General features: G+C 35.7%; 3 protein-coding genes and 1 pseudogene across 3 annotated transcripts; all 4 read right to left on the reverse strand.

Moving 5' to 3' along the window:
• Positions 1-1,409: 1,409 nt before the first annotated feature.
• Positions 1,410-1,940, reverse strand: LOC147280708 (two-component response regulator 24 pseudogene; annotated as a pseudogene).
• Positions 1,941-3,084: 1,144 nt separating this feature from the next.
• On the reverse strand, positions 3,085-5,149 carry LOC147280709 (GDSL esterase/lipase LTL1-like). The gene is made up of 5 exons (XM_086246225.1): positions 4,784-5,149; positions 4,544-4,671; positions 4,097-4,339; positions 3,748-4,000; positions 3,085-3,609 (listed from the first exon to the last, which is right to left on the reverse strand). The coding sequence occupies exons 1-5, from the start codon at positions 5,037-5,039 to the stop codon at positions 3,377-3,379; spliced, it is 1,113 nt and encodes a 370-aa protein (XP_086102351.1). The 5' UTR covers positions 5,040-5,149; the 3' UTR covers positions 3,085-3,376.
• A 2,533-nt stretch (positions 5,150-7,682) lies between these two features.
• On the reverse strand, positions 7,683-10,214 carry LOC147280710 (GDSL esterase/lipase At5g33370-like). The gene is made up of 5 exons (XM_086246546.1): positions 9,872-10,214; positions 9,627-9,754; positions 9,221-9,463; positions 8,232-8,484; positions 7,683-8,091 (listed from the first exon to the last, which is right to left on the reverse strand). Exons 1-5 carry the CDS (start codon positions 10,104-10,106, stop codon positions 7,859-7,861), a joined length of 1,092 nt encoding a protein of 363 aa, XP_086102672.1. The 5' UTR covers positions 10,107-10,214; the 3' UTR covers positions 7,683-7,858.
• Positions 10,215-13,485: 3,271 nt separating this feature from the next.
• On the reverse strand, positions 13,486-14,094 carry LOC147280711 (uncharacterized). The gene has a single exon (XM_086246370.1). The coding sequence runs from the start codon at positions 14,092-14,094 to the stop codon at positions 13,486-13,488; it is 609 nt and encodes a 202-aa protein (XP_086102496.1).
• Between the last annotated feature and the right edge of the window lie 2,079 nt (positions 14,095-16,173).

Consider the following 16,173-nt stretch of genomic DNA (forward strand, 5'->3'; position numbering starts at 1 on the left):
CTTTTATAAAATCAAGGGGTTTAACTGTTTTTTACCACACATTACAAAGTCACAAAAAGTGAGGGATTTTTCAATTTTGGTAAGAAAATTGAGGGGGTTTTCAATTTTGAAATTGGATCTAATTAACCTCATATCGGATCTCATTTGTCTGATAATAGGAGAATGAAATACAATTTACAAGAAATATTTACGTATACATATAAATTAAAGATTTGCATTCCTAAAATACATAATTAATTAAGAATCAAATATAAAAAATCAAAAGGACAAAATCAAACACTAATTAGTAATTAATGAGACCTTAGTCTTATTAACTATGGATCTCCATATATACTCTAAAAATTAAGAAAAGTAAAGTTGCGTTGATATGTTTAGAATAAAGTCAGATAAAATTGATTTTTCATTAATTATATCCATCAGAATTTAGAATTTATGAAATTCATTTACTTATATCATCAAAGTAACAAACACATTCATTGTTCAATAGGAAATAATGAAAGCGTACACTAGGGGTGTGTTTCGGACGAATCGGATCGAAAATAGAGTGTTCTAATTTCAATTCAAAAAATTTCAGAATGAAATTTCTATTCCAAAAATCGGAATTTCAACATCTCATTCCAATTCAGAATTTTCGAATTTCTCAAAATTTTCGAATTTTTTTGAAATATCACATTTTCGAAACTTTCGAATAAAAATTCGAAATTTTCAGATAAAAAATCAGAATCTTCACGTTACTTTTTGTTATTAGTAAAAATAAATTAAAAAAATTAGTAATTACACGTACAAAAAATGTAGATGTTTTTGTTAGCATTTATGTTATTATGATACACATATATTTATAATATACATATGTTTATATTAATAGTATTAGTTATTTTTTTTTAATATATATGTATGTGTATATTTGAAACAAATAACAAATTAATGAAACATATAGTAAAAAACTAAATAAATAATATAATATTAATATAAATACGGAATAAATTGGCATAATTTCAAAAATATCGAATCGGAATGCCTTTAAAAAATTTCGGATCGGAATTCGAATTTAATCGAAACTTACAAATACATTCCAATTCCAATCCTATTTTTTCGGAATTCGGCATATTCGGATTTCGGATTTGATTCTGACATTCCAAAATTGGTTATTTTCAAATTGGAATCGGTGGGATTCGAATTTTCCAATCCAAATCACACTCCTAGCGTACACACAAAGACGACGAATGAATCACATTATATATATGTACGCTATAGTCCAAATCTTTGTGGCCCTTTTTTTTTTTTTTTTTTTGAGAAAATTAACTAAAACCTTACAAGCACCACTACAGAGATCAAAGTAACAAAAAAGACTTGAAAATAAAAGGAAAAGCACAAATCCAAAGGCGGTCGATGTTGTAATTGGAGCTCGATCATGAACCAAATCGATCTAGTTGAAGGACGGAGGTAATGCTTTCAGCAGTTAGAGGCTTTGCATAACATGCATTTGCACCTGCTTCAATGAAAACTCGTTTTGCATAATCCAGATCACATGAAGTGACTTCCACGATCATCCCAGTGAAACCCAAGCTTCTTAGTTCCTTTGTTGCCTACAACATTCAGTCAACCATTTGTCATGCATATTAATTAAATTTAAAAAAAAAAATTTAATGTTACTATTTAGGATCTCAATATAAATTATTAAAGATATAATCATGAAAATCGTTCAATAAATCAACCTCAGGTCCAGTCATGATAGGCATCTCCATGTCCATAAGAATGAGATCAAAAGTAGTCCCAAAACGATAGAGATTAACTGCTTGTTTCCCATCCTCTGCAACTTGAGTTTGTATATGACAACATTTAAAACGTTTTAAAAGCGCATTATAGCACATCCGAGTGACAGAGTCATCGTCCACAATCAGCACCGAAATTTTCTTGACACCATCCTTTACATTTTCCATATGATCGATCTTTTGATGAGTCATGTAGAACAAAATATTGTGTTATAGCCTATCTATATCTATTTAAGTTAAGGATCCTCTCCTAATACATTTTCATCCTAAATTTCTAAATTTTGTGTTACTTTCCAAGTTTATAACCTCTAAAGTTGTACTTTTAAATTACTGATTACATCATTAATGACATCTATATTTTCATCGTGTAGAACAAAATCTAATATATTGATTCACACATTCTTTTGAGATTTCATATCTCTAAAAGGTGATTTCTCTTTGTTAAACCTGTACGGAATATATGAAAAAGAAACCTTGCATTTGTACTTTACATTCTGCAAAATGTTAATTTGTGACTTCCCTAAACCCATTATCTATCATTCTCAGTGACTTTAAAATGCTGGGGACACTGGCCTGAGCAATGCACCACATTTTTAAATAAGCCATTTCCAGATTCCTCACCTGCAAAATGTTGTTTTAAGAGCTTACTAAGATTTTTTTTTTTTTTTTTGCATACAATAATTTGAAGATATAGCTTAAATGCACCCAGCGTGTTGTGTCAAACAAAGGACAAGTCAACCAGGATGCCTTGAGTTTGTTGGCAAAAGCATTGAGCTCATAAACTAATTTAATCCAAATTATCCCTCACGATTGCTCAAAAGTTCTCTGTCATCTGAACAATTTTGTTGTAATTAAGAGAACTTTTTGCTTAAATGAAGTTTGAAACCTTTCATTGGACTATTGGAGGGCATCTTTATGAGGAAGGCCTTTTCAGCCCATTTCATTATCAGCCTATTTTATCTCTTAACCCGAGGTTGGTGATTTGGGCCTCAACCCAACCCAAACTGACCTGTGCACACCCCTTTTTTATAAGAGTCATCATGTATATATGTATGGAGTGGACTGCAATATTAATACATAAGTGTGCAATTGGCCTAGGCAAGGATGTTCAGTTTCCTAGAAAATTAGAAATAACACCAACGTAATTGTCTACCATAAAATTTGAGTTCCGGGAATAGTCGTTTTTTTCTTTTTAAAGAAGTTTGGAGATATTAGTTGATTTTACACTGTCAGCATATCTGTATCCAAGCAACATAGGTTAAGATCAGTAAATTTACAAAATTTAAAATAAAACCAGAGAATGAAGACTCAGTGGAAGTAATTATTGTGAGTTTGACATTATTACTTAAAAGACAGATAAAATCTGGTCAATGTTTACCCATCAACCACTACAAAATAAAGTAACTGGCCTCGGAAGCTCAGTTTTACACTTTTACTAGACATTAATTCCAACACACACAGAAATATGAATCATAGTATTTAGCTAGCATGGCATGCAACACACACATCTAGTATATATAAATATTAATTGAAGTCCTCATCCATATATAGTTTCAAAATGGAATGGAAATCAAGACAAATAATCTTTTGGATCTACTCTTGATCTAGGTCCTGGAATCCATAGCCAAGATGGTGCTGAGATTCATGGGGTCCATGTACTTGGTAGAGCCTGTCAAGATGTTCTGAACAATCAATCTGTTTGCTTTTTCTGTTGGATGAAATGCATCCCAAAATGCGTATAGGTTTCTGTTGGGGCACAAGTTTGAGGCCACAGTGCACAGTCCTATCCCATTGAAAGGTCCTTGCCCACAGCATGCAACCTTTGATGTAACAAATCCTGTACAAACCAATCAAGCATGTCAATAACGACTTTGGGGAGGCCAAAAACATTATAATACATTCCCAAGTGAACACGAACACGAACACGAACACCATAATTCTTAATGTTGGATCATATATAGTTTAGTATGCATACCAAATGCTTGAGGGTTATCGACGAAATCATTGCGGGACTGCTGTGTGTTGGCAGCAATGAAGACATCAGCACCAAGTTGACTGTTGAGTCCTTTTAGCATCTGAACAAGTTGGGGGTTGTACAAAGCGGCAGCACGTTGCAACTCAGGTGCGCATTGACCATTCCTGCCTCGCTGGGCCAATTCCGCTGGAACGCACCCCAGAGGTCCTGTACCTGTCACCAAAACTCTGCGTACTCCCAGGTCATATAGACTCTGAAAAATGACACATTATATAATCAATTAGCAACAAACGTACACTTACATTGCATAATTAAGTCAATAATTAAATTTAAGCGGTTACTTAATTACCAAAAGAAGTTTTCTGAACTCGGTTATGAGAAATTTGACATAATCTGGCAGATTATATTGGCGAGATCTTGCAGAGAAAGGCACTAAATAGTAGTTGTTCACAAAGTCATTGCCACCTACAGTGAGGAGAACAAGTGCTTGGTTTACAAGTTGCTTGGTCTGTTGAGGTCCAATAAGGGCACTGACCCTTTGCTGGTATTGCTTAAAGTATTCCAATTGCCTGTACATTCTGATTATGTTGATCTGAAAAAATTCACATGCATTCATTTAACAACTTCTAGGAGTCAATTTCTTGTTGGCAATAATTTCATCATGAAGCTAGGCATTTAGAAATTTGAGTTCGTCTAACAAATCTAAACTTTACTGTTAAAAAATGAACCCGGCCTACAAATTCTTACTAAAGATTTTTACCCCAAAATTGAGGTTGTAAAAGTAATTAGAACTTACAAACTGAACACCAGTGTCATTGAGGATTCCAATGCCAGCAGAAGCAAAGTTGGCACCAACTAGTAGCCTTTGTCCAGTGAGCTGAGGACTCAAGTATGGCAATGTAGGTTCTGCACCAAGTTGTTCACCTGCATATACACACACAGAGACAAGCATTTTAAGTCAATTTTGTGTATACACACACACATTGACACATACATATAAAGAAGAAACAGAGTAGGAATTTTAAGTAAACCCAACTGATAAAGTCAGGAATGTTGCGGCCATTGGAGAAACGGCCAGTGGGTCGACCAGTTGGATAGTCAATGCCATAAGGGGGAGAGTCAGCTCGAGCAGTGGTTGCAAGGTAGTTGTTGTTGCCATTGTCAACCAGTGAGTCTCCAAACACAAAAAAGGCCCTAGCCTCAGCTTGGGTACTGAAACTACCCAATGCCATGAGTACTACTAGACCAACAATGTTCACCATTAAAGAACCCAAAACCAATGAACTAGCCATGGAGTTGGGTCTGAAAGTAAACAAAAAGAAAAAAACGAAGAAGCTCGAGTATTATATCTTATCTATGCTTGAGCAATGAGCTTGGGTGGATGTTTGAATAGATCAGATATCAGAGGTGGTCTTATATATAGGTAGGGGTGCTAGTCAATTGGAGAAAAGCAAGGGCCACTTGAACAAAAGAAAGCTATATGGGTAGTTGTGTTTATGGCAAAACCATGTGTTTGCTGGCTATCCTTGATATTTGAATACCTTTCAAATATCTACTTGTGATCAAGGGAAGTGAATTTCCAACCAGCCAACCAAGCTTTGTAAATTTGGTCAGTAATATCTTCCTTATAGGCTTACCGTGCCAAGTCTGCAGAGCTCACAAGTGAGAAAAATTTTAGTATAGGTGTCATTTGGGTCAGGTTCTAGCCCTATGGGTTGGATCAATGCAACCCGGTTATGTTAGATTTAATTACCAATGGAAATGGGTTGACCCGAATTGCCAACCCATTTAAGAGTAATACATGCATGCCATATTTTAAAACCAGCTTGAATTAACCTGCATATATGTGGTTCAAGTTTGTTCTCTCTTAACTCACCCTCCAACCCCATTTTTACTTTTCCATCATACAGGCCTGTGCAGAACATTCACTTTCTGCATGCGCCTTTCAAGCTAATTATGATAATTTACAATGTGTAATAATTTAGTCAAAAAGTTTGCAGAGGTTTAATGGCAAGCCAACCTACTATCACAGCTTTTAAATTTGCAGCCAATCATTCTCCATGTACACTGTAGTATGGTTCTGAATTCGTTGCCCTGATTGGAATGATTAGAAGGTTGATTGGAGCCTAAATTCAAAAGCATAGTTGCATGCTTAATATCTCTTACTTAGCAGCATTTCAAAAACAGTAATTTAGCAGAAAAGTTGTACTACCAAACATGGGATTAATTGGGGCCCCCAAAGAACCTTTCCCTCAAAATTATTGGACCACTACTATACGAAGTAATATATTATATAGTAAAATGAGTTGTAGCCTTGTAGGAGCCTTTATAATACCAACTACTATACAACAACATGGTTCCTACAATATTAACTTTAGCTGGAGAAACGGTTCAACTAACAAGCCTTAGCTTTTTCCAAGGGATTGTGTGGAGTTTATTCAACACTTTTTGATCTCAACCTACTTTTGAGGCTCTTTAATTTTCTGCTGCATTTGATACTAAGGGACCAGCTAAGCAGCTAGCTAGCTTCAAATGTCCAAGAGCTAGTACAATTAATTAAGCAAGATTAATTAGTTCAAATTAATTGGTGCTGCTACTGCACCAATTAATTTGAGCTAATCTTGGTATATATATTATTAAGTTCTTAAATCTTATGAGTTATGAGGTTCAAGTGCAACATTATTGTAGATTGATCATAAGCTAAATATATATATATAGGATCAATTAATAAGAGTAGAAGGAAAATTAAACCAACCAACCACTATCTGACCAAGTAATTATCAAGGTTAAATTCCTTTGTAGGTATCCTTAATTTTTCTTGATCAGATTATGATGTTTGTATTATCAAAACTTACATGTAACATGTACATATATCATTTCTCTCACAATAAATGGTCATCACATGCTAGTCATGTCATTAATTGTGAGAGAAATGATGTTATATACAAATAGCTAGTTTGAAAGAAGAGAGTACTACTAGTATTATTGTTCTTGATTTCTCTTTGCCGAGACTTGTTTGGCAAAGGAAAATAGAAAAAATATATATATGCTTCAACACATTTGGAGGCTAAGTTAATGTCACAGGAGAGATAGGTTCATATCACACTGCCATTGGTCCTTTTATTGGACCATAGCAATTTATTTCAGAAATGTTCATAACTGCATACGTACATAGCTCATTAGCTGTCGAGTCTTCTCCTAGAGTTTGCTTTTGTTTTCATGTCCTTCATAGTTAGGTTGTAGTTCTGCACTTCTGCACCATTGAAGTACTTCAACATGCACAGCTGTCTGAACTCTGAAATCTGAATTATCTAATGAAGTTATGGCCCATATCATTGATTAGATTTTTTTTTTTGTCAATTAATTGTTTTGAAATGACTACTAGCACTGTGGCTGTGTGAATTATGCATGACAAATAATAACAATAACATAAATATTTACATTTCTACCCAAAAAAGACACACAACACTATGCATTCAGTTGAGCAATTGATGTGTGCAGGTGTGCCACTCTAGTAGTTGCGAGAGGTAAATAAACTAATAAAGGCTTGTTTTGTTTAATGTATGTCTTAGCGGTTGAGTTTGGAATGAACTCGTGTGAAACACAGCCCTAATCATGGTCATGCCAAACATGGACCAAAGAACTTCCCAAGAAAAACATGGGCCAATGACGTGCATATGTAGGTGTGGCTTATTGGGCATGGGCTTTCATATCATTCTTAATTTTAACGGGTCGGGCCTTAAATGCTTGAGAAGAATCCTGTGTTTTGGGCCTTGATGGGCTATCTTGCCATGATTATGCTTAATTTTTTATATTTTATTTTAATCTACGGGAGAGATTTGAATTTAAAATTTCTCCAACACTAAATACCTCTTAAACTAGAGGCATTTGTCACTTTTATTAATCACTGACAATGATTGTGAGAGAGACAAACAAATACAAAGCTAGCTTGAAATTAACTTGCAAATTAAATTACAACATTATACTAAAGTTTTCGTGATATAATCATATAAGGAAAATATATAATTAATAGAAATATTACTAAGGAGGGCACACATATAGATGGAATGATCATTTAATCATTATAAAAAGAAGCACCCTTTATAGCTAGCTAGGTCCTAGAGTCCAAGGCCAAAATAGTGCTGAGGTTCATTGGGTGCATGTACTTGTTGGTTCCAGTCAAGATTTGTTGCACAATGATTCTGTTAGCCTTCTCAGAAGGATGGTATGGATCCCAAAATGCATACAAATCTCTGTTGGGGCACAAGTTGGAGACTATTGTGCACAGCCCAATGCCATTGTAAGGTCCTTGCCCACAGCATGCTACCTTTGAAGTCACAAATCCTGCAAAACCATATCAATATTATGTATCTTAATTATTGCATACCTATGAGACAATACAATATAAAATGTTGGACACGTACACTTTTTTCCCAAGCCGGTTTTTAAAAATAAGTTGTACCTATAAATTTAACAAGACGTACCGTAGGCTTGAGGATCAGAGATGAAATCCATGTGCATTTGCATTGCATTTGCAGCAACAAAGACATCTGAACCAACTTGACTGTTAAGATCATTGATCATTTGGATTAGTTGTGGGTTGAACAAGCTGGCAGCTCGTTGCAGCTCAACAGCGCACTCGCCATTTGTGCTACGCTGGGCCAACGATGCAGGAACACACCCTAGTGGTCCAGTGCCTGTCACCAAAACCTGGCGCGCTCCCAATTCATATAGCCTCTGCATTATTTGTGAAACCACACATCATGCATTTTAATTTTTAAGTCATATGAATCATGCATTTGCAGTCAGTATCAGTCACATTAGTGCACCTTAGATAGTGTTAACTAAATATATATTATTGATTTATTTCTTAATTAACAGTTTAAGCTCACTTTTGGAGTTAAGTGATTGCCTAACATGATTGTACGACATCCGAGTTTGAAACCCCAGCCCCGCTTATTTGTTAGTGTGTAAGATGTTAGGTGCGCTGCATATGATAGAATGTGTTAACTTAATATATATTGTTGGTCCATTCCCTAACAATTAACTTAAACTTTTAAAGTTTAAAAGTTTAATGCTTATTAATTTGTCTAAGGACTGTGAACATTCCCTACTATTTATGTTCTCCTCCAAACATCTTTAATGCTAGTAGATAATCATAAGTGCATTTGTCAAAAGGGCATTAATGAAAATCTCACAATGCCTGCTGGTCTCACCAACCAAACATATCTTTCCATAACTCCCTGCTTCCTTTCAAGTCACATCACCATTACTCACACCCTCCTACTCTCTTCTGACCAGTTCTCTAGGCATATATATATATATATATATATATGCATGCATGGTGTTACTGTTACACCTTCCATGTATAGTGCATAAAATAGTAGTAGCAGAAATAGTTAAAAGACTTTAAAGAAAGAAATATGTGCAATTAAGTACTAAAAAGTAGAGCAGGAAACATAAAATTATATACCGCTAGAATTTTGCGATATTCGGAAATGAGGTAGACAACATAGTCTGGGAGAGAGTACTGGCGAGATCTAGCAGAGAAGGGCAACAAGTAGTAGTTGTTCACAAAATCATTGCCACCAAGAGTGATAAGAACCAGTGCTTGGTTCACAAGTGCTTGAGTCTGATCAGCTCCAATTAGAGCACTCACCCTTGTCTGATATTGTTCGAAGTACTCCAGTTGTTTGAAGATTCGGATTATGTTAAGCTGCACATCCAAGGTAATTAACATGTATTATTGGACATATATAGCTCAATAATAAAAAAGAAAAAGAAAAAAGAAAGTACCATGCATTTTTTAAAATATATATTACTAGTACTAGTACTAGTACTACTTAATAAGCTTAAAAAGGAGTACTAGTACTACTTACAAACTGGATTCCAGTGTCATTGAGAATTCCAATCCCAGCAGAAGCAAAGTTGGCACCAACAAGTAGCCTTTCTCCAGTGAGCAGTGGACTCAAGTATGGCAATGTGGGCTCTGACCCAATTTGCTCACCTGAAAATGAATGCATGCAAATTAATATGTTCAAATATGATCATTAATCTTGTCCTCCACAGGAAAAAATCACTAAAGGGATATATATAATACAAATGTAGTAATTAAGAAGCGTACTGATAAGGTCAGGTATGTTGAGGCCGTTAGAAAAACGGCCGGTTGGTCTGTGAGTTGGATAGTCTATGCCATAAGGATATGAGTCTGCTCGGGCAGTGGTGACCAAGAAGTCATTGTTGCCATTGTCCACCAGAGAATCTCCGAAAACGAAGAAAGCCCGTCCCTCAGCTTGACGGCCAGCACAAATTATAAGCAGGAGGCCTAAACTAATCCATGAAACAAAGATTCTATGCATGATGGAATATGGCTAGCTAGCTCTATGCAATCCCAGTCCAGTCCCAGACCAGCTCTTTAATTAGTGCACCCTAGCTAGTGATAGTATTTCCACTGGAAAGTGAATGAGCTATATAGCTTTATATATTGCTCACTCATACTTGGCACCATATTAATGGCTGTTCTACCGCCACCAGATTATAGGTTTTGGACAACCATTTACAAAAGCTGACTCGGGTAGTTCCAGGAGGTTAAATGGAGAATTATTTAGGCAGCCAGTAGTTATTGTATTCCACTATGGCGATATATAAAATATATGTGCTACATTGACAACTTACTTTGCATCGCTTTCATTGCTGTGTTGGCAATTTTGATATAGGTGGCTATACCAAGTTTAAACACCATGACAAAATTTACCCAGTGAAAAAATATGAAATTACAATTGAAGTTTTGGGTTAGATTTTTCAGCTTTGCATTCAATCCTTGTTTTCTACTTTGCTACCTACTTTTTGCAGCTTTAATCAACCACTTTCTTTTTCTGGCAAATTGGCGCGCGGTGATATAGTTTCCTGTGTCAATAAAACAAAATTCTGAATCATGAAGGAAGATATCATTTTTTTTCAGAATAATTGTAGTATGCTTTTAGAATTCTGCAGCCATCTCTGTGAGCTGTTGTATCATAAGCTCATTTAAGGAGCACTAACACTGTCAGAGCAGTTCTTTTCTTTCTTATATTCTGCATTTTTTTTTTCTTTTCTTCGTTTAAAGGATGGAATTTCATAAGTTGAAGATCATAGCCATTCACCTCCCTAAATCATGATCAGCTAGCCTACAATGTTAATTTGTTTGTGAAATTTGAATGCATAATTATGTTGATAAACTAAGAATCAGAGGAGAAACATTACTTGCCTAACCTCTTGAGACAGTTTATTATTCTTGTAATGCCTTATGGTACCCCCAGAACAGAAGGATGTCTATCACTCTCCAAATTTATTCAGTTAGGGTAGGTTTCTATTGGCAGGTTGCAATTTGCTGTGTACAGAATTATAATTATTCTGACATATATAATGAGTCAGCCCTCTCATCCCAACTATTCAAAATGTGTGGTGCATTTGTAGCTTTGCCTTACAAAGGTGATGATGGTAAAAGTACTGGTAAAAGGGGGACAGACTAAGAACAACAGATTGGTAAGCCATGTGACCAAAATAAATATGGTGGGGTGTGATCTAACTACTTCCAAGAGGCACATCCTATGCCACTTGAATGTACATTAAACTATATGTAATAAAGGCATTTAAGCCCAGATCCTTCTCAGGTTACTGACAATACAAAGAAAATGGTTTGGGATTAATGTAGTAAACCCATCAAGTCTGATGAAGATTTGTGGGATGATAAGGAATGAAAATTATATCATTTGACTGAAAAAGGGTTAACAGGATTAAGGACTGTTAGATTTTTCAATTACTTGTTGGTGATTGAGTTTTGTCTCCAGTGAACTATAAAGTAGCATAAATGAAGTTTATGTCAATATGAAGTATTCTTTTAAGTGTTTGTTAAATAACAACAAGAACAAGAACAAGAACAACAACAGCAAAAGCAACACCTCATTTTGTTTTGCCAGTACTGAAACTGCCAATTTCCAAAGCATTTATCATTCAGATCCTACAGAATTCACACACATGCACTTATTAAAGAAGAGGAAGTAGATCAAAGGCGGGAGATTATATCTGCAGCCACGCAGAGTGCAATGAATTTGGTGAGGTTACATTTTATTCGCATCCAGAATTAGTTGAAATTAAATGTAATGCTTCTAAGTACAATGAAAAGAAAAATAAATTTCTTTCATAGTTGATGAATCAAAGATTGTGGAAGTCATAACAGTATTTCTTAATTCAGTAAAATCATAACAGATTCTGAATAGTCTGACCACTTTCTTGAATTTGTGTAACAAAGAATTTAGTTATATTCAGAACGTTAGGAGCAAATATTTAAGAAAACTTCTTTAAAGAAGGGTTGTCACAAAAGTTGTGTTTTATGGATTATGTGATACTTACTGTGATAAAATAAGATATCTGCTATGAGTGGTATAAGTTTCAATGAGGCAGCTTCTTCTGCAACAAAATGCCTTCACGTGGCATAGCTTAATTAGACAAGCAGACAACTGTCCAAGAAACAGACATTTCTCAAAGCGTTAGACCATAAAGTTGAAGCCAACTTTTCAGGCTCTTCAATTCCCATGAAGTACAAAGAAGGATAAAAATTCATATCCTTGTAAGTTTTAATTAACCTTCTAGTTCCCAAGATGCAGTATAACAATCCTTTCACTTTCTGGTTGCCAAGTACAGATTATTGACAGTTTTCCAACGCTTTACCAAATGGCAATCTTGGAGTGACTGTGAGGTTATGAAGAAACAGTCATGTTTGTGGTTTTATATGAAATGCTAGGCAGTCGGTGTTTTAGTTTCTGCAAATGAGAGAGTTTGCAATTCAAGCAAATCTATTAGCTATATGTCAAAATCATTGTTGCACAAATTTGCTTTTTGTTTTAGTTGTTCAGGATGAGTGTGACTGCAGGTTTTGTTAAGTGGAAAAACATGTTATGGCTGCGAAAATGATTCTTGCATTAAAACAACAAAAGAAAAGGACTGTGACACTATTACATTAATGATGCAAAATAGTACCAAATTCTGAAATCCAAATTGAATCTTTCATGTTTGGTTTTTGGTTTGCTTTTGAGGGGGATGCAGGCTAATAAAGCAATTAAGTGCTATTCTCTGGGCATTATACACATCCAATATCTAGGGCCGAGAATGGCACAAGTTGTATTGGCATTCAGGCCCAGAACATTACCAAGAACAAAATATGGGCCTCGGGTCAGGCAATAAGACCCACAATGATACCAAAACCATTCCATGGATGATGAGCTGAGTTTGTCAGGAAGACCCTCAATAATGTTGCATTAAGGTTAGAAATTGTTAGAGCAACATTACAGTCCCATGTAATAAGAGTCAAAAATCAACCATGTAGAGGACATAAGGACTAGATGCAACCATTTTGAAAGTAAAAATAATATTATCCAAATCCAAATTCAACCCAAATTTAATTCTCAAATACATAAGAAATCAAAGCTTGAAAATGAGATTGGTGACTATTTCATTTTCATAAGAAGTTTAGGAAATTTTCCCATATGAGTCAAACTGGGTGGAGCCTTGAGAAAAAAAAAAGAAGCAAAAAAACTTCATATGTTCATATGCTTATCATTTTTTGACCCATCAACATATACAAAGATGAAATATATGAAAATAGAACCACAAAAAAAAAAAAAAATTCCTATAAGGCTATATGTAAGCCTATATATAACCTATATAATATATAGCAACAGCATATGCATATGTGCCCCTTCAGAAACTCCATGGAACTTCTAAAGCATCCCAATCTATAAATTCATCAACTCCACCCATCATAACTCCTCCGATGTCATTCATCTCTAGAAAAGTCTTGTGATCAGCCCAAAATCCAGCCCAATTACTCAATTCAGGGGCAGTACTCTCCCAGAACTCATCTCCATCCCACCCTCCAAACATCAATGAATCAGCTTCATGATGATCAGCACCTTTAACAGCTGAACCATCCGCACTTGAATCCCTCAGAGACTCCCCAATATCAACAGCTGAGGTGCTTGAATTAGTCCTACTTGAAGATGATGATGCAGGGTCAGCTGGGTGGTGTGGCTGGTGCAAGTTGAGCTTGGCAGAGGAGCCATAGAGCTTTTTTGCTGCATCATCATAAGCAATTGCAGCTTCTGTTGCAGTGTTGAAAGTGCCTAGCCACAGCCTATTACCACTATTAGGCTCTCGTATTTCAGCCACCCATTTGCCCCAAGTCCTCTGTCTCACTCCTCTGAAGCTGCACAGAGCATTCTCTGGCCCTCCCTTCCCTTTCATGCACCCTTTTCTTGAGCGCCCCATACTGGGTTTCTTTGCCACCTTTCTCTCCAACTCCTTGTCCATGATATTTTTCATTTGTGTAATTCAAGATATGGCACACAGTGACCTAAAACTGCTTGAACTACTAGTACTCAAGTGTGTCAATGTGTGTGTTTGATGGCAAAACTACTAAGCAATGGACTGTGCATATCCAAATTGCTTTAATTAGAACTTGGGTTTGGTTCTTAGGAGGAGAGTGAGCATTGGACATGTGTAAAACAATAGACTGGCTGTTTCTGTAGCACACCACCCTTTGATGAACACATGTCAAACAGTCAAACAACACCTGTCTAATTGTTCAACCTCCTTAAGCTTGAAGATATATCATGAATTTGTTGAATTTCCTTATTTTTCATGCTTAATTTTTACTTTTTTGATATCCTTTTCACACGTGCATACTACATGTGAGCAGATGAGTAGCTTATGATGTTAGAGCTGGACACATGTGCCTATAGTTTAATTGTAGAGTGTCACCGAGTACAAAAAGAAATTTATTTTCTTTTTTCAAAACTTGAGAGGTGAACTTCGGACCTCTCCAACATAATGGATAGAAATACTATGAGACCAACTAAACAAATAGCTGAGAAATCAGTAAAATTAAGAGAAGGAAATTGACCATAGACAGAGGTACACAGAATGACACAAGAGTCAAGATTGAGATAGTCTGCAGCCACAGCAGTTGCACTGCATTTCCGAAAGATGATCATCCTATTTGCTAGATATTTGCAAATATTTCTGTCAGTGTAAACCAGAAAAGCGAAGACAATCATAAAAACCAAACCAAAGCAACATATCCATTCTAGCAGACTAGCTCCAACATTGAAGGTTTAATGAAGAAAACTTGCATAGATATATATAAGATGCATGCATTGCATTGGAGGCTTGCAGCTTAGCAGTACTACTTATTAGTTTGCATTTAAAAGTCTTGATTAAGTGAAAGTTAAAGTAGTTTGAGAACTCACCAGTTAAGTTAAAGTTAACCATTAGCAACCATTTTTTATTGAATGAACATACGCACACAATTTTTATTGAACGAAAATATATAAAAGCCAATTTCATTATATATCACAAAAACCCATATGAGATATTTATTTTTGTCAGGAAATGGGATTTTTCTATATATAATTATATATGTAATTGAATAGTGACAGAAACCAAAACGCACGTGAAAGAAGCAGAGTAAGAACAACTTAACTTAAGGCTCTGAATTCTGAAATATCATCACTCACCTCTTTCAATGTAGCACATCACCGTAGCTATGGACATGCTGAGTCGGGGAGTTTCACAGAGACATCGCCGGAAGATGAAGAGTGAAGAAGAAGACCCACGCGTCCCACGCGCTTTTCTCTGTGAGTGGGCAGTTGCTAGGGTTTTGCGAAAAGTGCCGTCGCTTTCAAACACATTTCTCGCACGATTCAGGTCTGAAATCTACACGTGAGAACTGCAAAAATGAGGTCTTGTTTGTTGTCTATGTTGTTAACATGTTACTTACAGACACGACGACTAATCAAAAATACAGTTTAACAAACACTGCCAAAACTATAAACTTGCAAGATCTCGTAAAAATGACTGGTTTCGAGCATAAACAAACTCTCACGAGTCAATATTGCCCCTACTTTTTTTTGTTTCTAGTGAAACAGTGAAGGGTAGTTATGACTTTGCAAATTCTCCAAATTTAACATTTAGTCCAATTGGATCGATCTGCAAAACCGAAAAATCCTTTTGAAATTTGCTTATTAGTCCAAAGTTTTATGCAGTTGAGGACAATATTTTATTTGCAATTACTTATATTGCTACGCTTTATTTCGGTTTTGTTCATCTAATCCCTGAAAGCAATTTGCCAACTGGTCCGGTTGTGCGTTTCTTTCAGTAATGCTTGCGTTTTGATAAAAAAAAGAAAAAAGCTTTGCCAACTAGTCCAACGAGTGAACGACCCAAGCCGACCACCACCGTCTGGGCCATAACCACAATCATTAAACCCAAGGACTAAAGCCCAAAAACTAAAGCCCAAAGACTACAGCCCAATTTCAAAGCCCATCACCATCATCATCCTCATGCGACTATGCGAGCTAGTAGCTACTCCAAGCCAAGCCTCCAACTCTG

This window comes from Dryas octopetala, chromosome 6 (genome assembly GCF_963921425.1).
Source record: "Dryas octopetala chromosome 6, drDryOcto1.1, whole genome shotgun sequence".
Lineage (NCBI taxonomy): Eukaryota > Viridiplantae > Streptophyta > Magnoliopsida > Rosales > Rosaceae > Dryas > Dryas octopetala.